Raw genomic sequence first — 27,490 nt, 5'->3', positions numbered from 1 at the left:
ACATTTTCAACACACAGTGCAGAGCTGGAATTTTTTTAAATAGAGGTGCAATTGAGAAAGAAAATGTCTGGAAACATCTGATCAAACACAAGCTTTTTAACTTGACAGGTCACATCTACAAAGTCTGTGTATTATTTGCTAGCATGCATGTGAGACGGGAAATATCTGCTTAATGCAGCCCAAGAGAGCCGCTATCGTGTTTGTTGCTTCTTCCCAGCTCTACCCAGACAGTCCATGTCTTAAACAAACTATCTCCTGCTGTGTACTGATCGTGGAGTCATTTCTTCCGAAAGTAGTATTATTGAATTGTCATGTAGCCCTTGATGTACCCCTTTCAGCGTCTTTCACGATTTCTGTCTGTTTGTGTTAAGTCATGTCAGAATCTGTCAAGGTGTGCACATCTGAGGAGATCTGATTGCCCGTGGTAGTATGTCTGTGTGTGTTTTCTAACATATTTGTAGGTGTGTCTTTGTGTATGTGCAGTAAGCTGACCTTGGTCCCCGCACTCCCTCTGGGGCAAAGAGGGGAACTGATGTTTCTCACTCTGCTTGTCAGCAAGATTAGTTCCCCTGTGGGACTGTTGCACACCCTGCAAACACACTGCCAATGAGAAGAAGTGTGTGACAGCTCGGCCTTTCCACGAACCCACTGGAGTGTGTGTACTTGTATGTGTGTGTGCTCCGATTGAGGGGTTACGGGAGTCAGAATGGATGTGTGTTTTAGAGCAGAAACAGAAGGGGAAAACAGCAGGGGGATCAGCGCAGCCAGCCTGAACCAGAGCCTGTGTGTGTATGCATGTGTGATATGTGTACATGCATGTGTGTATGGTTTCTGAGAGAGCACACGCTGAGCTCTTTGCTGTGCTTACTCTAGACCTGGCTCATCTGCATCCATCTCCTCCACCCTCTCCCTCTCTTTTACTCCTACTTTTACCTCCGTCACTTTCCGACTGTCTGTTTGGAGCACATTCCTATCTTGCTGCCTACTGAACTCCAGCTGTGAACAAGGCCAACAGAGGGGAGAGCAGGTGGTTAATGTAGTCCAGGTAGCTTATCGCTGTCACCATTTACTCTTTATCTGTGGAGGGAAAGATTGTTTTCCTTTTTCCTTCTACCTGTAAAATCCACAGCAAAGCAATATATTTTTAGGGTTTTTATTGCCAGTCTATTGCTGTGTGGCAACACTGTGTTTGGAGAAAAAATAGGAGAACTCAGAAAGTTAATGATTTGACTGTCATAAAGAACCTTAATTCTACATTGTATGTTTCTCATGATATAATAATCTGTTTATTTTCTGCCTGAATCCCTCCTGACTTCCAGAGAGCTCCACAATTTCTAAAATCAGTGCTTTGGTTCAACATGACCCCTAGCTGTACTGGTTCACTGTGGTGAAGAGAGAGGTGAGCCTAAAAGTGAAGCTGTCAGTTTACACAAGCTGTCATGGCCACGAGCTGTGAGTAGTAACTGAGGGATGTGGATATGATGATGGGTGTCTTGGCTCTCCCTTACAGATGGTTTGGTCATTTGGGTGGGGGTGTCAGAGTAGAGCTGCTGCTCCGACACATCGAAAGGAGGCAGTTGAGATGGTTCATCCTGGGTGAAGGGTTCTGGCATGTCCTAGGGTGTCTCTACAAGGTCTTTCAGGTTCCCCCAGGGACTGGGGCCCAGACAAGAGGAAGAAGATGGATGGATGGATGGATGGATGGATGGATGGATGGATGGATGGATGGATTGTGTCTAGATTCACAGCCATATATCAATTTTCTGCTGCTTCTCTGGGTCCAGGTCAAGAGGGCAGCAGCCTAAGCAGAAACATCTAGACCTCCCAATGCCCGATCCCCTCCTGCAACTCTTCTAGGCGTACACTGAACACTCCCAAGCCAGCAGTGAGGTGTAATCTGTTCAGCATGGCTTGACTCTGGCCCAGGGGCCTCTTCCTGGTAGGAGATGCCCAAAACGACTCACTTTGGAAGCTTCAAGGAGGCAGGCTAATTAGATACTCTAACCACCTCAACTACCTCCTGTCGATTTAGAGAAGTTCCAGCTCGAATGATCAAGCTCCTAACCCTCACCTGGGAGAGCCCAGACACCCTTCATCAGAAGCTCAGTTCCTCTACTTGCATCAGCAATTTAATTCTTTCGGTCACTATTTGCAGCTCATGGCCATAGCTTAGATCAATCTGTAAATTCACAGCTTCGCTTTTAGGCTCAGCTCTCTCCTGACCGCGCAGGACAGTACATCTGAGTCCGTTCAACTACACATGCATTCATTTTTACAGTTGAATTTCCAAATTTCTTAGTATTCAGTTATATAGTTGAATTTAGAGTACTCGATGGCAGCCCTACATGTCCACAGCTTTTGGTTCTGTCTCATCTTTCTCATCACGTTAATATCTGGGTCACTGCTTTCAAAAGAAAAGCTCTTGCAATTTTCCAGCTCTTAATGACTAAAAGACTAACTTAGCAAATACCTGGTAAATGTAGTGGAACATTAAGCAGCTAAAAAACATTTTGTCTCCAGACAATAACAGCACTAAAGACAGCCTGAGTGCTGAACTTGATTTTAACTTGTCAATAACATGTTAAAAGCTTGTTCCCCACACCCCCAGAAATTATTGGATGACCTTTCTTGAACATTATTAGGAATCTTGAGGCCTTCTAACTGTTTTCTTGGCTATACTTTGGACTATATTCTGCTTCTAAACAGCTTCTTTAAATGTGCTTAAACCAGCCCTCCCACAAAGTAGATGTTTTAAGTCCAAATAAGTCACTTTCTGCAACCTGACTGTTAACTGTGTGTTCTACAAGTTAACAGCTGGAACCTGAGGGCACTGAAAAGAGAGAAACCACACGGATGAGTGGTGAATGGCTTGATGATAAACATTTCCAGCTTTTCTGTTGCATTTCCGTTTTGATTCATGCCCAAGTAAAGTGAAAAACACACATTAAATAAATGTTATCTTTCAGTATCTGAGCTAAGCTGGGTTCAGACATGCTACAGTCCTGGCAAGCACGTCTTGATAGCTCGCTTCTCATGTCACTGTTACCACTGAAGCCAATTATTGAATTTGCCAAAAATATGCTGAGAGAGGAGGTTTGAGGAGCTGTGAATGTATAATGAAGATGATGCATGAATAAATAAAATAACCATCATAAGGTTTTATGATCAATATAATGCAGCTGTAGTTTGGTCAAACAAGCCTGCTGTCTAATGTGAGTGCAAGGTGAGGGAATAGCAGCCCTCAGCACATGCTTCAAAGCCCTACCCAGACACTTTTTTTTTAGCCGGGCTTAATACACACATACACATAGTGAGTGTAGATCAGCCCTCAGTCACAGCCCTGTGCTTCAGGGAGACCGGAGTGATGGAAGCAATAGTTAAGCCATTAAGGCAAACAATTGGCTCAAATTGAGAGGGAGGGAGAGAGAAAAGAAGAGCAAGAAGAGGGAAAGAGGGAGGGAGATGGAGAGTCTATGGCAGGAGTGGATCCACTCAACGACTTAATCCGAGCCCCAGGACACTCTCCTGCTAAGCTTCACACACTTTCACAAACATCTACACACACACACACACTATAAAGCTCTGCCTGCCTCCAATAACACCTTGTCAGTCTTGGCCACAGGGGCGATGGAAGAGCCGCTCATTCCTTTATAGTTAGCAGAGGCACCTACTTCCAACCACCTAAGGGAAAGACGGAGCGTGCAATCTACACAAGACAGCTCTGTGAGCATTCGTACACCTTATGGCTGCTGGTGTGAAGCTATTCATTGTCTTAGCAGGCAGAGTGAATGGTGGAAGGAGCACAGGGTGGACAGTGTCCTGGACGAGGGAGGCGATCCTCTGACACCGGCTATTGTATCGTCTCCCCCCTTGGCCTTGCTCAGTCCCCACAAGCCTCACATAAACAGCTAACAATGAGGGATTGTCTCCAGCCTATTCCCCCTCTTTCTGCTCTTTAGCTTTCACACACACATCAGCTTTGTGTGTGTGTGTCAGAGGGCGAAGGCATGATGTGCTGCAGTCTGAACCCAGCGACCACCGCAGCTTGTCCGATGCAGTCGTCTTCGCCGTTTATGTGGCTAAATATCAGCCGGTGATAGGGCCAGTCAGCTACTTGCTACCACCGCCGCCCTTCCCTCCCTTCTTTCCTCCCCCCCCTGCCGTCAGCTACCACCCTTGGGGCTCGTGCAGTACCCAGGCCCGAGCGATTTATCGGACAGCTTAGCGAGGAGCGGTTATTGCCCAGAGGACTGTTAGCACGGGCTTGGCTCGTTGACTCCTTCTCCATTTCTGGCGTTTTATTTGACATGTCCTTTATGTCCTTTAAAGAATTGGGCGTTTCTGCCGAGCGCCTTGGCTCTTTCTGCAAAAGATGGATGGCCCGCGTCCAAAGGTCTGGATGTTTTCTTTCCTCTCCCTCAATCTCTCTCTTTCCCCCTCCCTCCTTCCTGCAACTCTTTCTCCTTTCGCTCTCGCTGAGCTTTATAGGGTGGTATTAGCGTTGTCAGCTAACCAAGCTCAGGATTTGGCTTTGTTTTGTTTTTGCCTCTTAAGATAATGCTTTTTCACTCTCCTGCTGAGAACAACAAAAGGAAGAGAAGAGCAATAAAACAGCACAGCCATTGACTTTGGTTTCATTAAACTGGTTTTCAGCCGTCTTCAATAGACCACAGGCCTTGATGGCGCTTGCGTGTATGTAAGAGGTTGTTTGCAGCCATGTGTGTGTGATTATCGCCAAAACACAGCCACACTTTGGCTCGTGCGTACTCAGGTGCCGCTCTCATCTCTGTCATGGCCTTACTGCTGAAAGGTGCTGAAAGTTATTCACCTTCATTGGTGCATAATTAAATAAATAAATAACAGAGAGAGGAGCCACGAGTGTGTTTTGTGACGATAAGTGTTGTTGCTCTGCAGTGAAAGGGCGGGAAAGCACTTCAACTCCTTTTCGTATGCATTCCAGATGTGGAGATATATAAGCAGACCGATCGGCGTGTAAGCATCTGTGTCCTGTTAGAGGCGGCCTGGAGGTTTACTGTACTGGCTCTGCAGCCTAATCCCTCACACAAAACCTCGCATTACCACGCCGCACGCTGTTTACCCCGCATCCAGCGAGGCGTGCGAACACGCACAAACATTCACACATGCATCACGGCGCACATATATTCGCACAGAGTGTCTCCTCTGTCGGCTACAGCTCGGTCTTGTGTCGGCAAGTGCAGTGAAAAAAAAAGACGTACTTTGTATGCTGCTTTTGCTGTTGCGCTGTAAAATAAAATCTGAGTTCACCTCAGTCCTTCAGTGTGGATTTACTGACATCCCATATAGATCCATCGCTACATCTCCGCTATCAAAAATCCACACTTAGCATCACAGTGAAATGTCAGTTTGCTGATGTGTCAGGTCAGTGTATATAAAAATTGCCGGCTTCGGGGATATCAGGCTGTAAAACCTAAATTGAAAGCTGTCTCGCCCCGCTGTAAGGAGCTGCGAAGGCACCCAAGAGAATTTTATTAGTGTGGCTCTCACTGAGTTTCAGTGTCCTTGTGACGTTTCTAAAGGCTGTTTTAGAGCCTTTTTCATAGTGTTATGAATGAAAACCTGGGAGGGCATTTTTTGAAGTTAAATTAATTTTTTGCACAATATTGGTTCCAAGGTTCTAATTTAAGATATTTTATTATTTCCTCCTTTTTCATGTGTGTGTCTGCTGAAAGCTCAGTATCTTCTCTTATAGTGGCTTTGAAATGCTTCAGAATTCATGATATTCTACTTTTACAGATGTTTAAGCTTTCAAATCACTTTAACCCATTAGGATCTTGGCCATTTTATTCTATGTCTACTCTATTAGATACTGCAGTATGCAAAAACCAATATATATGTGTGCGGATGACTAGTTTAAAAAAAAACCCCACAAGGTTACAATACACTGGGCTGACTGAGAAAATCAGTTGTGAAGCTGAAAATCAAGGCAACAAAGACAGATTTTTATGCTGCTGCGTAAATTTTAGTTTCTGCTGAATTTTGGGGAGCAAATTTGAAACGTGTAATTGTGCTGTGTGCAGAAACGATACACTCAACCTTTAGGTTATTTATTTTAACACAAGGGAAATTTCCATGAGCAAGCCAGAGCACGGTTTGGATATTTGGTCTTTTGAAATTGAAACTGCGGGGTAACGCTGTTCTGCCAGTGAAAACTGCTTTTAAGTTTTCAAATTTAGCTTCAGGTCAAGTTTGTTTGTGTCTAAGTGTGTTTACGGGTGTGTAGTTTTAGTTCGAGATTCCTACGATAATCAAAAATATTAGGAAAATGCTTAAAAGCATTGTAGATCCAGTTTAAATCACATAACATGAACACAGAGACCCTGATTCTTAAGCTGTTAGTGATATTGGTTTGTCTGTGATGTTCTAATGTCCCGCCTTTTGTCTCTTCAACAGTAACGGCACGGCCGGAAAAATGAACGGGGCGCTGGAGCATTCGGACCAGCCAGACCCGGACGCCATCAAGATGTTTGTGGGCCAGATTCCACGCTCCTGGTCAGAGAAGGAGCTGAAGGAGCTATTCGAACCGTATGGAGCCGTCTACCAGATCAACATCCTCCGAGATCGCAGCCAGAACCCTCCACAGAGCAAAGGTACTAACCAACACGGTTACACAGTACTTAGAGGTGATGTGTTCATTCATTCATGTATGGTTGTCTGCTATAGTTTCTCTTCCTTCTTACCTATGTTTCTCTCCTTTATTTCTCATGATGAAGAAAATAAATCATAAAAATATCAACAAACGTTTATGCAAATACAATGATACAGTAGCCTAAGTTATGATAATGAATCGAGGTACTTTGGTCCCTCTTCTTGGGGAGTCAAGTGCTCCTGTTTTGTCAAAGCTGCTGGTGTCTCAGAGATAAGCCCAAGGTGTCCTTTGGCCTTGGTGCCATGACTCAGGAGCCCTTGGCATCACATTAAAACCCACCAGAGTACAATTAAGCATCATTTTCAATGTTTTCAGTAGAGACAAATTAACAAAAAGATGTTATAATAGTGTTAGGATTATGATAGGGTTAGAATTACAATCATCAGTGATTATATCAGAGGGTTAATACACACCAGATCACAAGTAACCTGCTTAGGGTTAGGGTCATCATTAATGATGACTTAGACCTCAGAGGGTTAAAGCAGCACTGCTAGCTCTCGGCATTACAGATTATATGAAAGATGGGAAGACCCTCTATGTCTGAAATTGAAGCTGCCTCTGAAGTGCCATAAATCTGCATTTTATTTAATAGCCAGACTTGCTAATCAAGCTAACTAGCATTAGCTTATAAATTAGCATGCTTCTGTATCCAATTAAGGTCATTTGTGGCTCAAACAAGATGGGAACAGCCCTCATGCTTAACTTGAGAATTGAACATTACATTGTGTAAATTGTAGTCAGGCTGTAGTCAGCCTAAGAAGGTCAGAAACATTAAATTTATAACATATGTGAAAGGCTGTTTGTCTACTGATCACCTCAGATGACAATGTCAGGTGACATCTCCAGGTCTATTTACTCTGAAAGAGGCTGTAAAACTTTGGGAAAGAGTCCATTACATATCAGTGAGTTAGAGAATCTCGCTTCTGATCGATGATAATGAAACTAAGTTGAGGACTGAACCTTTCTGTCAGTAAGTCTTGTTTTAGCTGCTATTAGCCTCTGTTAGCTGCTTTAGCCAGCGTTAGATCAACTTTTTTTGAAGTGGATCTAACATTTTTGGACTCTTAGCAGATAATCTCTTGCAAAATATGAGCGTTAAATCAAACAGTTTATCAGAGGGAAAGCGTGATTCTTAGGTTACGCAAGCTTAATATTAGCTATTGTTAGCTGTCCGAAGATGGGAAGGTCGCAAATCTAGTCTGCTGATAATAAGTAATTAAAACAATATCAGGGATAAATAAGCAAATGTCTCTTCTCCTCCACCTTAGGTGTTTTATTTATGTGGCAGATCTCCAGCCAATCATATGGGAGATGTCGTTTCAGGCCACTGTATTCAAATGCGGTGGAGAACATGGAACACAAACCACAAACCTGCTCCTTTGTATTTAATTAAAAATTTGGATTAATTAAAAATTAATTAGAAATTTATGAGAACATATCAGTTTCTTGGAAGATATAATTACACAATACAATTAGTATACAATACAATTAGTAATTACAATTAGTAATCTATGTATATTTATGAGTATAATACCCTTTTTTTCTAAGTAAATAATACAAAAAAAATACTGAGTACACCTCTAAAGCAGGATTTCACAAACTTGGTTAGTCAGTAGAAATCTGTGGGCAGTCAACTATCTGCTCATTTTTTCTATGACCTCTCAAAACACTTCCCTGATGATGTTATGGCTTGAGTTGCTATTTTCAAGTCATGACTAATTTAAAAAGGATAAACCAGGCTATTCTCATGGACTGGTGGCTTGCCGATCACAAATCAATAGCCAATGAGATTGCATTTTAGCCAGATGTGACCCTTTGCTGGTCACATCTGGTGTTAAAACACCAAGAGTGGACACTACGACAATGCTCAGCTCAGGGCTTTACTTCAGGACTTCACATCAGATGGTCACATCCATCTTTTATAGATCTTTTATATGCCATCTATGCTTTGCATCAAGTACTGCTCCAACACCAAAGGACAGTTTGTCCGTATCTGAAGCCAACAGCTTCTGACAGAAACGTCACTTTTTAACGCTCTGCTATGAGAATGCGTAGGATACCCCTACAGAAAACACAAACACTTAACTGTATGTACACTTCTACCCACACAGAGGCACATAGACTATCAGTGGTTGAGGACCGTCCCACCTATTTAATGGCAGAACAAGTGATGCATGTGCAACATTACACAAGCAAACACGTATTTCGTGCACCATTTGAAGACAAAGACTCGCCTTGCCAGACTTACACAGTCAATTGTTCGAAACTGCATGATTTGCAGCTATTTTCTCCCATTCCCTTTTCTTTTTCCTTTGATGAATTCATCAAGTGTGAGAGCAAACAATAGAGACAGCAGCCACAAACGGGCAGACAATAGCGTTGCCATATTAACAGCCATCAACCAGAGTGGGGGTTGATGACACTCCTGATGAGACATGGAGAGTGGGAGGAAAGTAAAGAGAGAGGCAGTGAGGACGGCAGGAAGGGAGAGGTGGCGTTTCCACCCGACTGGAAAGCAAATTTTGAAGAGAAGTTTCAAAGTGTCACTTGAAACAAGATCGGAATCAAGAGGGATGAAGTGTGAATAAAGCCAGTAAACACTTTCCTGCAAGAAAAATGAAGTCAAGGAGTTTTCATTTCTGGGCCAGCTGATGCTTGCTATAGATGTCTTGAAATGCGGTGATATATTACAAAGTAAAGCTCTGTATTACATTTAAAAACTTCTCATTTGGCTTGTCGGATGCTTTGAGAAGGAAACATATTTGACCTAATACCAGGGAAAATAACAGTGTTATTTATACGGAAATCATAAGAATAAGATCTGACCTCTTGGTTTTGGTGTGTGGAGCTTATTATTTTCAATACTTCCCGTGCTTCATGTTGCCACAGTGACGTCACCCGTTTAAGTCTTACTGACCAAAATTAGTTTTGCATTTTTGGAGCGATTAATGTACAACGAGCAATATTGTTAGTTTAATAAGGCTTTCAAAAGTGTTGCAAACATGAACACATACAAGAGATCCAGTTCACTGACTATGAAATAGCTGATTTGATGCCGAGCAAACAGCTAGCAGCCATAGTCAAATCGTCCATGCGCAAAATAATGAAGATGTTAAGCCTTGATGTAATTTAAACTGTCAACTTATATAAATATTTAATACTTTTTTTACTGTCTGGCTCTAAAAATGTTTATTTTTCTTCTTTAAAGTCACATTTTATTATTGAAGATGATGAGGATTGACTCATTTTTACAGGCAGCTGCAAGTGCCTCTTTGTGGAACTACATGTTTGTGGTAGAAAGAAATGCAGATCAGTGCATGAACGTGTGCATTTTGTAAACATATTCAGTCGGTCGAAATGACATAAAACGTTGCACTTTATGCAAATGCACCTGGGTAGACTCGCATGAGACCCATGTCCCCAAATAGTCCTGAGAGTTCCTGCTTATACGCTGCAAGGGAAATTTAGAGTGCAAATCAGTGTTGAGTAGAGATGCTCACCTCGTGCTCACTCCTGTTTTTATATGGGTGATTTTCATATTGCAATTTTTAGAACAGATTTTTTTTTTTGAATAATAGTTAAGTAGGAATTAGTGATTTAAGCTCCGAAGGCTATTAACTACCAGGTAAATGCGGTAATTGTGCACTACTAATTTTCTGCATACTGAAAACTTTGTAGAGTTTTGCTGGGTAATGATCGCCTGGTTAATTATTATTGAAAATCTAGTCTATTCTAAATTTATCATAGGAAATTACAGTAACTGGCTGTCCAACCTGTAGTATTCTGTAAATTTTAATCAGAAATCTTAAACTTTATGACATATATTTATATATATATATATATATATATATATATATATATATATATATATATATAATATAAATAATTAATTTCCTCTTTCTTGTGTCTTAATGACCTTGAGGCTGATTTCAAAATGTATTCTCATTAACTCACATTATTCATATAATTGTATTGAAACATTTGTTCCTCCGATGAGTGTAAAAAATGCGGGGCGATCAAAAGCTGTCCTCCTGTTGAGTGTATACTTTTAAAAGATGTGATGTCATCCACCTTTCTGCAGCTACACCCTCCACCTCACCTCTGTTTTTAGTTCTTCTCTCTCTGATTTTCCTCGTTTTTGGCTTCCTCTCATTCTGACTGAGTCATACAAGCTTATGAAAGCCTGGAGACAGCGTTCTGCCAAATCAACGCATTTCTGCACACCAACACACTTGTCATGTGCTTTGCATTTGTGTGTCCTTAGCCTTGAAATGACTCCTTTTCTCCCCACTAGCCTCTCCTCGCTCTCCTTGTTCCCTCTGATATCTCTGAGCGGTGGACGGGGGCCACAGTTCCCCCTCATGTCCTTCAGCTCCTTCACATCTCCTTCTCCATCTTCACTACCCTTGAAATGAGTTGTTTTTGCGGCTGATGAGTCAAAAGTATCGCTCAACGGGAGAAAGCAAAGCCACCTAGCATGCCTTTCATTTTTTTCTACTCAACATGACAATCTCTGTCCATATGCCTCATTTTTATTTATTTATTTTTTAACAGTCTCCTTTTTTGTGGAGTGCATTAAGAGGAAATGTAGCGTTTGATTGGGCTCTTACTGGCCTTGTTATTCGCAGGCTCTGAGCGCTGTTGTTGTTTTCTCATAGTTAAGTAAGCCGCCTGGCCTCATCTGCACCCGCTCAGCCAGAAGGAGCTGCGATTGCACCCTCGCCAGTTTCCCTGTTGAAATTTCGCCAGTGTCAGGGAAACTGTGGCCCCTCGCTTCCCTCAATGTGTTTATTTTAAATTAGCAATGGTGTTGTTTGTAAAGGATCTTCGCCATTTGGGGCAAATGAGCCCACTCCGGTGCCCCAGCGGTGACCCAGAGGCACTTTTTCAATTCTTTGTAAAATACCAGTTTGGATTTAAATGAGTTTGTTAGACCCACCGAGACGTAGGAGAAGTTTCGCTGCTCACCACTTTAACTCCCAACTTTTCTGCTTCCTTCTTTTTTCGATTTTCTTTGCACCCTCATTAGATGACATCTCCACAACTGCTAGTTTGAAAAAGAACATCAACAACAACAAAAAGGGGAAAACAGGACGACATAATTGACAGCGAAAATTTGGAAAAGAGCATGATAACTTGTTAATTAAATGCTCAACTCATAAATTTATGGAGGATGCATGGGTCTGAAAGTGAATAAAAACAAGAGTGTGCCTCGTCAAATTAAGATTAGTCTGTTCAGATATGAATAAGAAAGAAAGAAACAGTGCTTAGCAAGTTAATTAGACCACAACCATTTAAGGTTTATGACACACATTTATTATGTTTTTTATGTTTCTGTAATGCTTGATGATATTATTAATGCTAAAATATCTTTTTTCTGCTATCCGTAAATTCTCAAACTAACTGTTTTACAAAAAGCTGAAAAAATAGTAAAGGATAATATTATTTTTGATTAAGATGCCAAATTAAAATTATTTATTTGTGTTCCTGAACAGAAAATTACTTTCGGTATTTGAATATTGTGCTGATTTAAAGTCCAGTGTGCCGACTCCAATTTGGTTATAAAAACACGAGTTCGGTTTTCTGTTTCCTTAACAAATAACAATATCATTTTTTGGTTTTAAACAAGTTTTGAGCAGGTTTCTAAAATATGTTTTTTTTATGATGTTATTAAGCACTGTAGGCTTTATTGTGAAACCTTCAACAGGTTCTCTGGTTAGATGTTTAAGTTAAAACGTCTTTAATAGTCTTTAGGTGGTCAAAAAGTGACCATCGTCACAGGGATGCAGTAAAATGATTTATTAGTTCCTGCTTTATTTTCTTTAACCGTCTATGTGCCTTCATTAAAGCTTTAGAGGAGTCAAATTCAAGTACCCATTGATTTCACTGGGGGTTTTTTTCACTTTAGTCAGTTTTGCATATAAAAGGTTTGCAAAGTTGTGCAGTCCCACAAGAAATACTGCTGCTTAACTGCCTGATTTTCCTTGCTAATATCTCACACTTGTCTTTTGGCATCAAAAAATAACGGGAAAATAAAAGGATACAGGTACCAGAGTATGTACTACATAATTACTTTTAATGAAATACTCATCCCATAGTGCTTTGTAATTCCCAGATTCCACAGCAAATGATTTCCAACCTTATCAAATTGAATTATCTTCATTAGCAAAGTTTTGAAATATAATAAATTATTATAATTTAAAGTGTAGCTTGGTTATCGATTATGATACAGTGCTTCATTCCTGATCTCAATCACTGTTTCGGGTTATCTGAGGGTGCTCGGGTTTAAATGTTACCATGGCAACGCCAATCTCCACCAATCAGGGATGTTGGTTTTTAAATATAGGATTGTTGGTTAGACAGTATAAAAGATGGACACAGCAATTCAGATATCCACTGGTTTCTGAAGTCTAGTTTTTGAAGCCTCGAGATGAGCGTTTCCACCGCATGATTGCAAAGGAAACTGGTGTGAAGACGAGGGGCGGGTCTGGCTGTGAAACTGAGTAATGACCAGTCAATCACAAGTTGTTAGCCAATGAGTGCAGTTTCATACCACAGATTTACAAAATACACCCAAAATGAGTGACTGAGCCCATAAACTCAAGACAGGAAGTTGCATTCTCCATAGACTTCTACAGGAAGTCTCTTTGTAATCACAGCCATCGCCATCTGGTGGCCTTCAGATAAAATGTAGGTTTAAGGCACTTTAATATCGGCTTCATTTTTCCAACGCACCAACTACATACATAAGCCATAACCAGCGTCACCTGATACATGTCATACCAGCTGACATAGAGGGAAAAAATGTGATTTCTAGTTTACCTCCAAAATCGAATTATGACTGTTTAAATGAGCATGACAACTTAAATCTGAAGTTACTTCTCATTTTACCAGCTGGTTTATTATAAGAAATTACTCCAAGATGGCAGTCAGACTTGGGCAAACATTGGATCGGGACAGCTATGAATAAATTAATGATTAATTACAGGATGTTGAAGATAAAACCCAAGACTTAATGCGCGCTTGGAGCTCTGGCTAAAATGCAGTTTTCCACATCAAACCAGCGAGTGGATATCTGTGGATCAGTGTAATTCCCCCCCCCCCCCCCCCCCCCACCACATATTATTGTCATCATCTGGCATCACATGACGGTCCTAAGTGCTGTATGAGAGGCTGCTTCAGCCCGACGAAAATAAAATTCCTTGAGCAAACACCATTCAGTCGTTTTCAGAGCACTTTTTGGCATTAAAGTAAGAGATATCATTTCAGCTTTCAAAAACACATATTGGTAATAATTTAAACGATCTCTTTAATCCCGTTTAGGTTATTCAGAAGCCAAAATGTAATCAATCACAGAAAAATGATTTGAGAGGCAGCTTGGTTTGGTCCCAGAGCATTCAATTGTGTCACTTTTGTGCGTCATGCAGAATCCATTTTGTCGTTTGACCCAGGTGCTTGCATTTAGGCTGTGTGTGTGTGTGTGTGTGTGTGTGTGTGTGTGTGTGTGTGTGTGTGCTTATGCTGACTAGGATGGTCTGGGGAATATCGTGGCGCTACTGTTGGTTTAATGTGTTTGGAGTTAATAACCAGATGAGTGGATGAGCCGGGGAAGAAGGGAGAGAGTGAGAAATGGAGCAATTTGGCATTTTGTGCTGAAAGAGAGAGAGAGAGAGATGGAGGCAGAGATAAAGAGAGAATGAGACAAAGAGAGCCAGAGGGGTAAACAGAAAATGGTCCTTTTGCTAAAACACAACCTTAAGCGCCATGACGGGTTTGTTGCAGCGTGTGAGTGTCTGTTTTTTGGCTGGGGATGCGCTTTGTCATTTATCTTAATGATACAAGTGAGACACAAGCACATGCGCACACATGAACATCATGCATGCACAGAATAAGTTTAATGTCTTCATTAAGTGGCTGATCTGCGCAAAGGTCTCTGTGCACAACACGGCCTGGAAATACTTTGGAATGATCAAAATAAGGTATAAGGCACAAGGGATTTGAGTCGTGGCAAACTGAATGCAGACGAGTCTAAATTTTAACAGGCCTGAAATTATTATTGGATAAAGCGATGTTGTCTGTCAGACCTGCGAATGCCAGGGAAGGGGAAAAAATGAAGCATGAGTGATTATTTCTCTCTTAAAATTCTGATTCAGCTCTCAAAAAGCAAGAGCCACAGCTTTATTATATGACTAGTGGATTATTAAAAAGACTATAATCACTCAGCCTTCGCCAAAACCAATAACCAGTGACATGTTCATTTTAATCGGTGTCTGTTTTCTAATCTGTGTTGCTGATAGTTGCTGCGAGCAAGTGATTCCACCTGTAGCTGAAAAGACAAATTTAAAAAATGGGGGGCGGGGGGGAGCGTCAACATCAATCCCCGAAAACGTGAGCGAGGGATGACGAGGCTGACACTAAAAAGGTGCCGAAACGTGAAAATCGACACCGAGCCGTGATAAATGTTTGATCTGGACGTCTGAAACCGCTTAAACGTCATTTGTTATGAACCCGTGTGTCATATTGAAAAATGAAGAAAGAAAACAGAAACGCCTCTGGAAATCATTTCCAGCCCAGAGATAAACACATGTAGCAGATTACAGCGTTTGATTTTCGATCACTGCTCAGATCAGCTTCCTCATTGCCTGGGCTGCTCTGATGCCGTGTCCAGGGACCCGCACACCCGTCCAATGGCAGACATCCGCTTTGCAAGCCGACTGTATCCTCTCGCTCGGCTATGGCAACGTGCAGAGCTGAACGCTCCGCCGTCCAAGACAATTATCTGCTCTAATGGATTCAGTTGAGACGGGGCCGACCTGAGACGGAGGACTGATTTATTTCATTCTTTCCTAAAGCAGAGCGGCCAATTAAATCGCCTTAACTAGACGTTAGCTTTTTTAGCCAGCTACCCAGGCCCAATTAGGGAGCAGCTGCAGGTGGATTTTAATGGGAGATTTTATGTGAGTGTGTGTGTGTGTGTGGATTCTCAGCTCATCTCTGTGTTTATACTTTTGCATGCCTCAGCGACAGAGAGAGTTACTTGGTTATAAGCAAACTTGCAGAGCTGGATTTTTTTCCCCTCCCTCTCCGAGCACTTTGAGGTCGGCCAGAAAGTGGCTTTGATTTCCTGAAAGTGCTCTTGTTGTTTTTACAGCCAGTAAGGGAGGGAGCCAGCGAGGGGGAGGATTGACATTGGTGCTTTTCCACCAAAGTAACTAGTGGATTGTATAGATTTGTGAAGTGCTGCGAGCTGGACCGATTCCTACGTTAACAGGATTAGAACATCAGCCAAATGCCCGTCAGAGATGCGGCATTGTTTGAAGCCATCCACTCATCCTCTCCCTGTTTTTCCATCTGACAATCTGTTCTTATTGCGCTGTCAAATTCAGAATGTGTTCTCTGTCATATTCCCCCCATCCCTGCTGTCACTCAGCGGCTCTTTGACACACATAAATTATACACGTTAAGGGGCATTTTTACAGCTGCACAGAGAGAGCAACGAGGGAACGGCGAGGAGGGGGGCAGGAGAGGAAGAAATGGAGCGAGGTGGAGTATGTATTCCATGCCACCCAGAGGCCTGTGTGAGCAGTAATTGCAGTAAAGTGTAGTTAATGTGGGTCAGCAGTTGAGTAGAACCCCAGGGGTCAAAAGGAAAGTAGAGGGGAAGGGGAATAATGGGGGGGGAGAAATTCGTGTGGGTCACTGTAAGAACCCTGCCTCGGGTGGAAGGGCTCTGGGTGAAGCTCTGCGATACATCCCACACCTGTCTCTTTTTCCCCTTTTAATAAAGCATACTTTCATTCTGCTGGACTGCAGGGCTTTGCCTCTGTTATTTTCACCCTACCCTACCGCCGGCCTTTTCCCCGCTCTTTCTCCAGTCTGAGGTAATTCAAGCCCACACATTTGTGTGCTGAATAGAGCAGCTGGTGCCAACCTGGAGGTTTGGACCAACAAGATACGTCTTTAACCTTAACCCATGGGATTAAGCAAGTAAATTGGAGGTAAAAACATAACCTGTTCATATTCTAAAGAACTGACCTGTAATTATTTTAAATAAAATTACAGGTCAGGCGATTGGACAAATATATCAGCTCTTTGCAATGGATGGTGTCCATCAAACTTTGGCTTTTTGGAGCTAAAAAAGATATATATTCTATTTTTATTTCCTAATTTAGTTTTCTGTCTCCTCGAGAATTCAACTCTGTTGACCTGCAAAGTTACACTGAATAATAATAATAAGAAGAAGAATAACTAGCATTGGGATTTGGATGAAATCATGCACATTTCACTAATTTCCATCTTTAAGGAAACTCTCCAGTTTGTAATACTCATTCAGTTTTATGCTGTTTGTGCCACAAAACAAGGTCACTTCTGTATTGTTAATAATTTGGACCCCACACAGCATTCTGATAGTTGTTTACAGTTTATTTGTGAAACACACAATGCACTTCAGATCAGCACGAATATTCCAGCGTAGTCAGCTTTCCAGGTGGCCTCACACACACACCTCCTCTTCTGGTCTCTGACCTCCACCTCCCATATGGAAAAGAAATAGTAAAAACTTATATGATTTACTCATGAAAGTGGCCACTTTCTCATTACTTTTATATATATTGTTTTAGTAAGTAACCAAAACATACAAGTTTCATTATATAATTTTTCAAGGGATCTTATATCTGTTTTCACTCTTGTATGCTTTTCATACAAGTTTCACACAAGACAGATACAAACTTTATAAGATTTATATATATCTTTTCCATATGGGCTGTGCCTCCAACCTCCTTGGCACTGCCCCTTGAGCTCACCCCTCCCCTGCAACTGAGCCAGGGACCAAACCTCCGCCACAAGGCTGTCTTAAAAATATTTAAAATAATGAACATAGAGATTTGAGTAAATTTTAAAATAAATGGCTAATATAAAGTTGTACATATAAAACTCGTCCCATGCTTTTGTGAGCATGTCTGGAGTCACTGCTGTTGTTATGCTAACTACCTTCAATGACGTGAAACTCATGAATCTGCTCTTTCTTCCAGTCCATGTCTCCATCGTTACCCGTGCACAGCTTTAAATTAAAGTGCTGTGAAATCGTATTATTCTTTTTGATGGACTGGACTGAACCTGGACTGTGTTAAAGCTCAGAGTTGCACAAAGGGAGCGATACACAGGAAGATTCTCGTAGAGTTAGCATCTATCTGAATTTAACAAGCTGTCCCTGAGCTTACACTAGCAAAGCAAGCTAACTCGTCCCCACGACCACATGTGAAGACTGTACACTTTGAAATTCTTGTTTGAAGCCCATATGAATAGCCATGAGGGAAGACTTGTGAAAATACAGTTTAAAGACCAAACTTTATTTGGAGTCTGTGCCAGGCTAATTCTGGCCCCCGAGCCTTATGTTTGACACCCCACTAATAGAAATTATAAAGTGGCGTAACTGCACACCCTTTACACTGAAATTGGACTACAGTAAGTTTCTGTCCCTACAGATACAGTCTCCACAAATGTACCCCCAAGGGCTAATTATTGGATTTAAAGGTGATTACTTGTAAGTGCTTGTTCCGAGCAGTAAAAGGTAGATATTAGGACCATTTATTATAGATTCTGTGGTTGAGCGTGAGGAGACAGTCTGTTATACAAAAAGAAATGAGACTTTAAGGGTTTCCTCATATATTTAAGTTAAATTAAAAGGTATTTAATACCCGCTGACAAGTTTACTTTGTATCTGCCTTGTACAGGTGGAACAGTGGTCGCCTCACCTCACAAAGGTGCTAGGTTTAAACCTGCCCAGGGCGCTTGTCCTCCTTGTGTGTTTGGGTTTTCTTCAGGTGCTCCCACAGTCCAAAGACACACTCTAACTTCTAAATATGACAATGATTAAGGTAAAAAATTGTCACTGGACACGAATGACAGTGCCAGTAACTCAGCAGGTGCCACACCAATGACAAGCTAAAGGTCTAAACCTAAAGATGTAATAAGGTGCTTTATTTTCTGTAAGTGTGTTTAAATATAACAATTTCCATCAGCTCAAGATAAAAAATGATAGTCTAGAAACAGTCCAACATGGCCACTGGGAAACAGCGCTGAAACCCAGACTAATGAAAGTCATTTAAGTAGATTAGTTGGCACTCAGGCTAAGGTGACCCTCCCAACTACTGCGTGGCATGGAGGGGAGACTGGGATGTTCCCATTCAAATGAAGAGTTACAGAACAAGAAGAAAACATTATGAAATTAATTTGCAAAGAAAGTAAAATTACAGGTCAGGTTGTCACCTCTAAAGCGGGTTTAATTTTCAGACTCTAAGAACACGGCCTCGCGTGTGCCTGATTTTTAGAGAAAGCCGTTGGAAGACATAAGTGAGAGAAAAAAAACCTCCTCAACTTGCCGATTCAGCCCCCCCTTCAGCTCCTCTGCAGCTCTGCTGTCTCGAGCTGAGAAGTTGGGGTCGACCTGTTGTTGGAGGGGGTAGATGTGTTGACAGAGGCAGGGGGCCGTGGGTCTTCGCTCAGTCAAAGGCCCCCTTCAGCAGCCATGAAGCATTTATGAACAGGCATCTCCCTCCTCTGCTCTCTATTCAACTCACAACGGTTGTTTCTCTCCCCTCTTCTTCTTCTCTTTTTTTTTCTTCTCACTTGCAAACGCTCTGCCCTCCTTTCCCATGTCCCATCTGGCTGTCTTGCTCTTTCTGTTACGTGCACACGTACACTCCAGCGTCTAATAGATTCCTTCCTGCCGCTCCAGATTTGTGCGTGCACGTCTCTGGTGTGTGGTTTTAAGTGTCCCTTTTCGACAACACAAGCAAAGTGTGTCTCCTTGCTCAGAGCCCTCTCGGCCTTCAGGTAAATGTTTGTTCTGCAGAAAAAAAGAAACATGCACACAAATTGATGGAAAGAGCTTATTCGTGCTGGGCCCCTGCACCTGCTTGTGGTTGTAGTACAGGTATGCTTATGTGTAAATAAAAAGCAAACGTGCAGACCTACACCTAAAATATGCACACTCAGTGGCTTTCTGCAGGATTCTGTGTGTGTGTGTGTGTGTGTGTGTGTGTGTGTGTGTGTGTGTGTGTGTGTGTGTGTGTGTGTGTGTGTGTGTGTGGTCCACTCCTCTGCTCTTTGATCCTCATCTTGACAGCCCACCACCTGGGACGCTCTGCCACATGCCGCATGGCTCCAAGGCCCTGGCTACGCCGTGGGAATGACAACACACCGTGGCTAACACAGCGCTAACAGCCAACCCTCCCCTGCACATTATATGCCGTCAGAATCACTAATGCTAACACCAAAAGCTAACCCTCCCATATACAGATATGTAGAAAATGCCACTGGAATCAGAATTCACATCCAGCCGCTAACCCTCCAACAAACTGAGGCAATACTAAAAAGCTCGCCCTTGAATACACATAATCTCTACTTTTTACCCAGCATGCAGGAAATATACAGTTGAAAATTATGTGCCTCTTGCAAAAACAATGAAGCTAGTGAGAACACTTGTACATCAGATAATTTACTGTGTTTTTCTGGGTCAGTCTATGAGACTGATTGGACTCACCTCGGTGGTGAGGAGAGGTAGGTCAAGATGAGTCGCTGGTGTCATCCATGGACAAGCAGGCATGGTGGGGAGAGGCTGGCAGGGGGGACAGGGCAGGGGTCAAACTGGCACCACACATTGGTGGAAAACAGTACACATAAGTAGTTTTGAGACCCTTACAGTATACCTCTAAAGTGCATCTGCACAGGCCTTTTCAATTACTTTGCAATTAAACCCTTTATTTTTACTTTTTTAGGAGTGTTTAGATTATTCATTGAAAGTTTTGACTCTTTTGGCCCATCTTTCTCCCCTAAACCCCAACCAGTGGCGGCAGATGACTGCCCCTCACTGAGCGTGGTCCTGCGGAGGTTTCTTCCTGTTAAAATGGAGTTTTTCCTTCCCACTGTCGTCAAGTGCTCGTTCATTGGGGTTTTCTCCCTATTATTGGAGGGTCTTTACCTTTGAATATAAAGCACCTTTAGCAAGTTGTGATTTGGTGCTATGTAAATAAAAATGAATTGAACGGATCACCGTCATGTTCCCAAGGTCTGCTTTTAGAGCAGGGGTCGGGGAACTCCAGGCTTCAAGGGCTGGTGTCCTGCAGGTTTTAAATGTGTCCTTGATCCAAAACAGCTGATTTAAATGGCTAAATTACCTCCTAAACATGTCTTGAAGTTCTCCAGAGGCCTGGTAATGAACTAGTCAGTTAATTCAGGTGTGCTGACCCAGGGTGATATCTAAAACCTGCAGGACACTGACCCTTGAGTCCTGGAACTCCCCCACCTCTGTTTTAGAGGGTATGGTGCTGCATGGCTCATATATTATGTGGGTGTTGGAGTTGTATGCAGTCGTTTCATTGCTCAGTAAAAACTTGTACATGTATTAAAAGCTTTTACATTTCAAGGATTTTTATTTTATTTGGTTTCCCACTGTTGGTGGAGTTTCATTATTTGATCGTCTCCTCTTATTAGGACTCTAATTTCAATAGTTCTTTGGACCATTCTTCCCCATGGCTAATTTTAATTCATAGGCACACTCCACTGCTAATATTTGTTTAGTTTTACTCTTTTTTTTCTCTCTAATGGTGCTTTTTCATGCTGGCTTAACTACAACTACAACTTCAACCTAATTTAGGATTTTCAGTGCTTCTCCATCATCCGTATCCTTACTGGGTCTAATTTTTATCATGGAAATGCGGCACAAAGATGAAGCCGAACTGATGGAGATCAGCGATATGTGGAAGCCAGCACTTTTACCACAGAGTTTGGTGTGTATTTGCCATCTTTTTGGTGACCCACATGGAATACATTGAATACATTTTTACCCAGTGATATTCTGTCAGTCATGATTAATACCCCCGATTATCTCCCTGCCTTTAACCAGTAGAAGCTGGTGTGAAACTCTTGGTGGCAAATTGATACTGATAGCTGAAGCGGGGGGGCTTAGGGTTTAGTGAAGTGACACCCCGAGCCGTCTTTCACACTGGGGGTCATAGAGGGAAAACGCTAAGCTGAGAGTTATCCCTGCTAATACACAGGCACTGCACCATCTGAATCACAACACCAATCACGTTGCTGACGCTAGGCTAAGGGCCAACTATTCAACAGCCCTGGCACCCAGAGGACACCGCAGGAATTCAGATCCATTACACTCCCAGCCTCATCAAAGGGACTTTGGGATTTGGATGCTAAACCTGCTCCAGATGCTCACTGTTGGATTTCACTAAGATGCACTGCAGGGCAAGTGTCATCAGGGCTGATGTCTGCAGCACAGGCAACAAAACCTCAACCGATTCACCGTATTCACACTGAATTGATTTGTGCCATAAAGACAATGGGGGAGACACCAAAGCAGATGTAAACAATGGTCCGTTCTGCTCATCTCTGGACAAATAAATACACAACAAAATTACCAGATGAGCAGAGATGGAGGCAGCAGGTCCAAGCATATGAGCATATGAACCTGGACTAAGATGCTGAAGCCATAGCAGTGCCTCACCTGTGGCTGCCTCATGCTAATGTGCAGTTTACTGATCCTCTTCACCAGGTAAGCAGCTGTAGGTGAGCAGAGGTTTAATGCAAGAAGAAGTCAATCCACAGTTTGGGATTTTATCCTGCGGTAGCTCCCTTTAATGTATCCATCCATCCATCCATTCGCTTCCGCTTATCCTTTTCAGGATCGCGGGGGGTGCTGGAGCCTATCCCAGCTGTCATAGGGCGAGAGGCCGAGTACACCTTGGACTGGTCGCCAGGCTAACACACAGAGACAGACAACCATTCGCACTCACATTCACTCCTGCATTCACACCTATGGGCAATTTAGATTGATCACAAACTTTAATGTATATTAGTAATAATTTGGACAGCCATTCTACCGTCGTCTCCACTATCTTTCCCCGGGTTCAGTTTATGGACATGGGTATAGGTTTTATTTGAGAATCGGGAAGAAATGTCAAATATAAGTTCAATTTTGAGCACCAAACTCTTTGTTTCCTGCATTCTGGAGAAATTTTTTTATGCACCAGTTTCTTTTTACATTAATTTATGGTAAAAAAAAAAAAAAAAAAAAGGATGAACAAGTAGTGAAATTTGTTGAAGTTAGGCTCTTGGGCATAATTCTCTTTGACAGGATATTTTTGTTTGGGTAACCTGTAACCTGGGTAAATGTGCATGTTTCACCTGCTCAGCATCTCAGCAAGATTTCTGCACGTTCATGTCTGTGATGATTGTAAGAAATCGCGCATCACAACTTTACTGAGATCTACGCGATTTTTTTGTCCAACTTGGTGTGTTTGTTTGTGTCATGGATAACGAGGCTTACTACAAAAGATTCAGACATGAGATAAACGGAAATGTTTTTGGGGAGACAATAACAGGACGGAACACCTGTGAAAGTCACAAGCTAACAGTAAACTCGCTGTGTTAGTTGGATGAGCAGCTCTCAACACATTCTCCACATTTTCAACAGTAGCGGCAGTGGCAGTGACACACGCATGCATTCAGCCACTGCATCCTTATGGCTGCCTTCTTTTCGAAGCAGTAACTTAATGATTGCCTGCATGTGGCATCTTTAAACTGTATCTACAAAAACATGGTTTATGCTCTCCCCAGAATGCTAGTTTTAGTTCAAACACTGGATTTATTCGAGCCCGCCGTGGGTTGCCTTGATAAATGTTCTCCCCGTTACATCTCGTTTGGAAATTTTCCCATAGCTGTTCGACAGTCGTGTCATGAGGACGTAAACGCAGACACAAAATCCTCACCGTGAGCGATTTGTCCAAACCTTGTGTTTGACATAAACAGCTGCTTGCTGTGTGTACGAGGAAAATAGAAGAGTCACACCTCGGTCTCTGCCCTACATTTTCCTCCCGCTGGCTTATTTTTGCCTGACTGTGCAGGTTTGTGTGCTGACTGAAAATGGCCCATGACTGCGGTGTTTCAGCCCTACTCTCGTTTCCCTCCCTGCTTTCTTCACTGCAATTGTGTATACATTTACATTCGAGTCCAGTTGTGGTACTGTGTGAGAGTGTGAGCATGCAAGCACCTTGTAAAGTTTAATTTGCAGGTCTAAAGACATTGCAGTGTCAAAGTTAAACGTAGCTCAAATTTTGATTTAAAGTGATTTTTAGTAGCCTGATCAGTGAATTGCATTGACACTTCAAACTGAATCATGCCAAGGTTTCAGTCGCTGATTTCTTTATTTTACTTTTTGTCAGATTTACAGTTTTTTCCACTGATTTTAGATGGCTTCACTACTTTTTGATGAATCGTTTAAATATGATCATTTAAAAACTGCTGTAACATGTGTGTCACCTGAATGTTTCCATTTCCAGCCCACATTTGTCAGAAATGTCGAGATGCAAATAAAGGGAGCATAAATAAATGAGTCAGCGCTTTCTTTGGTGAATGAACGATAAAGCAGCTGTTCACAGATCACTCTGGGATTAATGAAGAGACAACCTTGCTTCTCCACGTTCCTGTCTTCGTTTCCTTGTTGTTCGCATGTGAGTGTGTGTCTGTGTGAGTGTGTGCTCATGCATCACTTTGTGTGCACGGTTCCTCCAGGCTCAAGTCATCAGCGTTGAAACAAACTAAAAAAAAAAAGTGTTCTCTTCCTCTCCGTTAGGATGTTTTCTCCTTAACATTCACTCAGCGTCTCCCAGTGTCGACAGGTGATGCCAGGCAGATGAAGAGAGAAAATGCTCTTTGTTGCTCCTTATGCTCATCTCTCTCTCTCTCTCTTTCTCCCCAGGCTGCTGTTTTGTCACGTTTTACACAAGGAAAGCTGCCCTTGAAGCTCAGAATGCACTGCATAACATTAAGACCTTAACAGGGGTGAGTGTGTGTCCTCATTCTCCTCTGCCTACTTTCTCCTCTAATCACACACTTACAGCGGTACCTCGAGGCAGCCCCGCCCGACCCCGCCCCACACCGACCTGTGTTGTGTGTGTGTGGGTGGGTATGAATACGCAAGTAACTGCCTCAGTGTGTTGCGCTGCTGCTACAGAGCATTTGTGAGTGACCGAGAGTGCGAGCAGGTGACTGTCAAGGTTAGTTCAAAAGTTTGGAGGGAGTCTATGTCCACTGGTTCTTTCCAAGCTTAAGTGTGAATGTCATAAAAGTCAAAAACCATTATTACCACCATAACAGCCACCGGGTCACCAGGGGACTGTCTGGAGTTAGAAAAGTTTCTAGAAAATAGAAAATGATCCATTTCAGACATTCATTCAGTTTTTGTTGTTAAAAAGATTTTGGATGATCCAAAAAAGGAAACATTTCTAATGAAAGTAGGTGGACTTCAGCCTAAAACCCAAGCTCTACCTTTATCCTAGAAGGTTAGTCAGTGTAGCCTACCTAATAGAAGAACCACAGACCATCTTTTGATATGTACACAGATAGAGGCAAATAAGATCCCTGTGTTGCACCATCACTCAGCCGCAGACCGCAGAGCTGCATGTAAAAACCTCAGTATTTATCCTGTCGGCTCTGGGTGCAGACAGTAGTCCCGTGAGTTCACAGCAATCGAATGGACATAAGGTCTCCCGCCTCCTGCGCACTATCCTGAAATCACCTTTAAATAAACCAGATTGACTATTTCCAATATGGAGAACCTGTCAGAAGCAGACTGTAGCGCGCTGTGTGCCACATATGAAAGAGTGCAGCTGAGGACAGTGTCCCAACCTGAGTCTCCTGATGCTGTCTGGAATTAATTTGTGAAAAATGCTCGAGTCGTAGTACTACGTGCTTCATGTGTCACTCGCACACAGTCTCATGTTGATCTTTGGTGGCTTCTTCCACCTGTTACTGGTGCTGCTACCACCTACGATTAGACAGTGTGCTTTCACATTAAAAGTCCACAATAAGAGACCAGAGAGGTAGTGGAAGCACATATATATACTATCATTCCCTCAGCACTTCCCATGTACATATAGAAAATCTAGAAAATGTCTTTGTCCTGTATTTTACTGTATATAGTAGCCATTTGTACATCATACAAATTACTCTTTTATTTGACTTGAATCATCATTTTTAGCAGTTTTGGCTTTTTTTTTTCTTATTTTTTGGTTTTATTTTCAAACATAACTCAAATGGACTTTTTCTACCTGAGCCATGTGCTGCTGTAACAAGTGGATTTCCACAGTGTGGGATTAATAATAATAATCCATACCCATCTATGTAATTCTCGATCATGACATGCAAGTTAAAGACTCATCTTTTAGACAGTTTTTAAGAGTTGCCTTTTACTTTTGTTTGTAATTTCTCTTTACACACTTTGCACATTGTGAAAAAGCGAAACAAAATTCAGAGGTTTCCAGTTTCGAACTTGTTGTGTAACGCGTATGTAGACAACAAAGACCACATCTGACCATCTACGAGCGCACTCATTGCCAAATGCAGTGGTCTGATTGGTCACATGTGTTTATTTCGATCCGTTCAAAAAGTAATAATAATAATAAATTCATCCTGTGATATTACATGGTTGATGTCAACGGCTGCGTTAAGAATCGGTGACTTTTAGAAATATTTTTACTGCACAAAATATTGATATAAATTTTTCACATGCTAACTTACCACATTTAACACTGTGCACTTCTGCACACAAGATGCATCCCATGTAATGTGGGTTTGCTCTCTGTTTGTCACTGATTAGAATGGCTGTAACAGACTAATGAGCCTGCTAGTCAGTTAGTGAGAGTGGGGCACCAACTGCTGATAACATATCAATGCGCTGACAACATCGAAATTGAGTGCCAGCAGGTGAGGAGACGTTTCCACTGAAATACAGACATTACAACTAGTTATTGCCAGTGATTTATAATTTATCGGCTTTTAGTGTAATGATATCATCTGCTGTTGTTTCGCAAAAACGTGTTGTCCAAATTTATTCCAAGCAAATGTTCACCAAAAGCTGACAATCACCCACTCGTCCCCACTTTATATTTTCATTACTGGCTTCGGCAGTCTGCAGGAGTTTGTGTTGTGTTTCCCTTTGCTTCTAGCCTGCACGCTCATCCTTGTGCAAAGATGATTAGAGAACAATCATCAAAACACGCTGCCACTAGCAGTCGAAAACACTTGCATGTTTATCTGCTTGCTGGCATCTGTTCCTGCTTTTCTGGACACCCGTGCATATGCCTGACTATAAAGGAGTGTGCTGGTGCTCCATTTTCCAATATTGTTCCCTCTTGTGGCCCAGGAGAGCAATAGAGGAAGTGGGCTGAAGCTTGCTCGCACTCTCACACTTTTAGCCCTGGGTGGATATTTAGAGGCCCCCAGATCCCTTCTGCTCAGGTTATTGGCTGCTTCCCCACCCCTCTCCTCGTCTGTGCCAGCTAACTGGAATCTCATCAGTTGAGCGCCTGCACGCTCTTACTTCTGTCGGTTGGATCAGTGGATAGCCCCCCTGGGCAGGACAGGGTGGATACTACGAATCCCACAAGAGCCGTACGTGGGATTTATGCTCCCGCTCCCGATTCAGAGTCAATCTTGTTGTTTTGCACAGAGTCACCGTGTTAATTGCTCGTGGAATAAGTATGTTAAATTTCGGCTGTTTCTCTGCACCGTGAGAGCTTGTCACTTATCCCTGGTTGGAGGTGTGAAACAGCCCAGGGGAGGACACATACTGCAGCAGTTTCAGGATTATAGGAACATGAAATCGCCTTCTTCTACACCATAACACCATCCCTCCCTCTGTTCTGTCTGGTCATCCCTCTTCCTCACTTGCTTCTCTCTCCTGCAGCATTCGTTTGGGCCTTTTTGATGTCAGGTAGCAGTAAATTT

The 27,490-nt window shown here is 42.3% G+C and overlaps 1 protein-coding gene across 30 annotated transcripts in view; it reads left to right on the top strand.

Annotated features, from left to right (window-relative positions):
- The window catches only part of celf2 (cugbp, Elav-like family member 2), a 239,279-nt gene that overhangs the window by 134,340 nt on the left and 77,449 nt on the right, over positions 1-27,490 (top strand). For all 30 annotated transcript variants that reach the window (XM_024805832.2, XM_012924340.5, XM_014410987.4 and 27 more), the window contains 2 exons: positions 6,433-6,629; positions 24,462-24,544. In XM_024805832.2, coding sequence (XP_024661600.1) covers positions 6,433-6,629; positions 24,462-24,544 — 280 coding nt within the window. The remainder of the gene's footprint in view (positions 1-6,432; positions 6,630-24,461; positions 24,545-27,490) is intronic.

The sequence above is a fragment of the Maylandia zebra genome, linkage group LG17, assembly GCF_041146795.1.
Source record: "Maylandia zebra isolate NMK-2024a linkage group LG17, Mzebra_GT3a, whole genome shotgun sequence".
NCBI lineage: Eukaryota > Metazoa > Chordata > Actinopteri > Cichliformes > Cichlidae > Maylandia > Maylandia zebra.
This window is presented reverse-complemented; position numbering and strand designations above follow the sequence as displayed.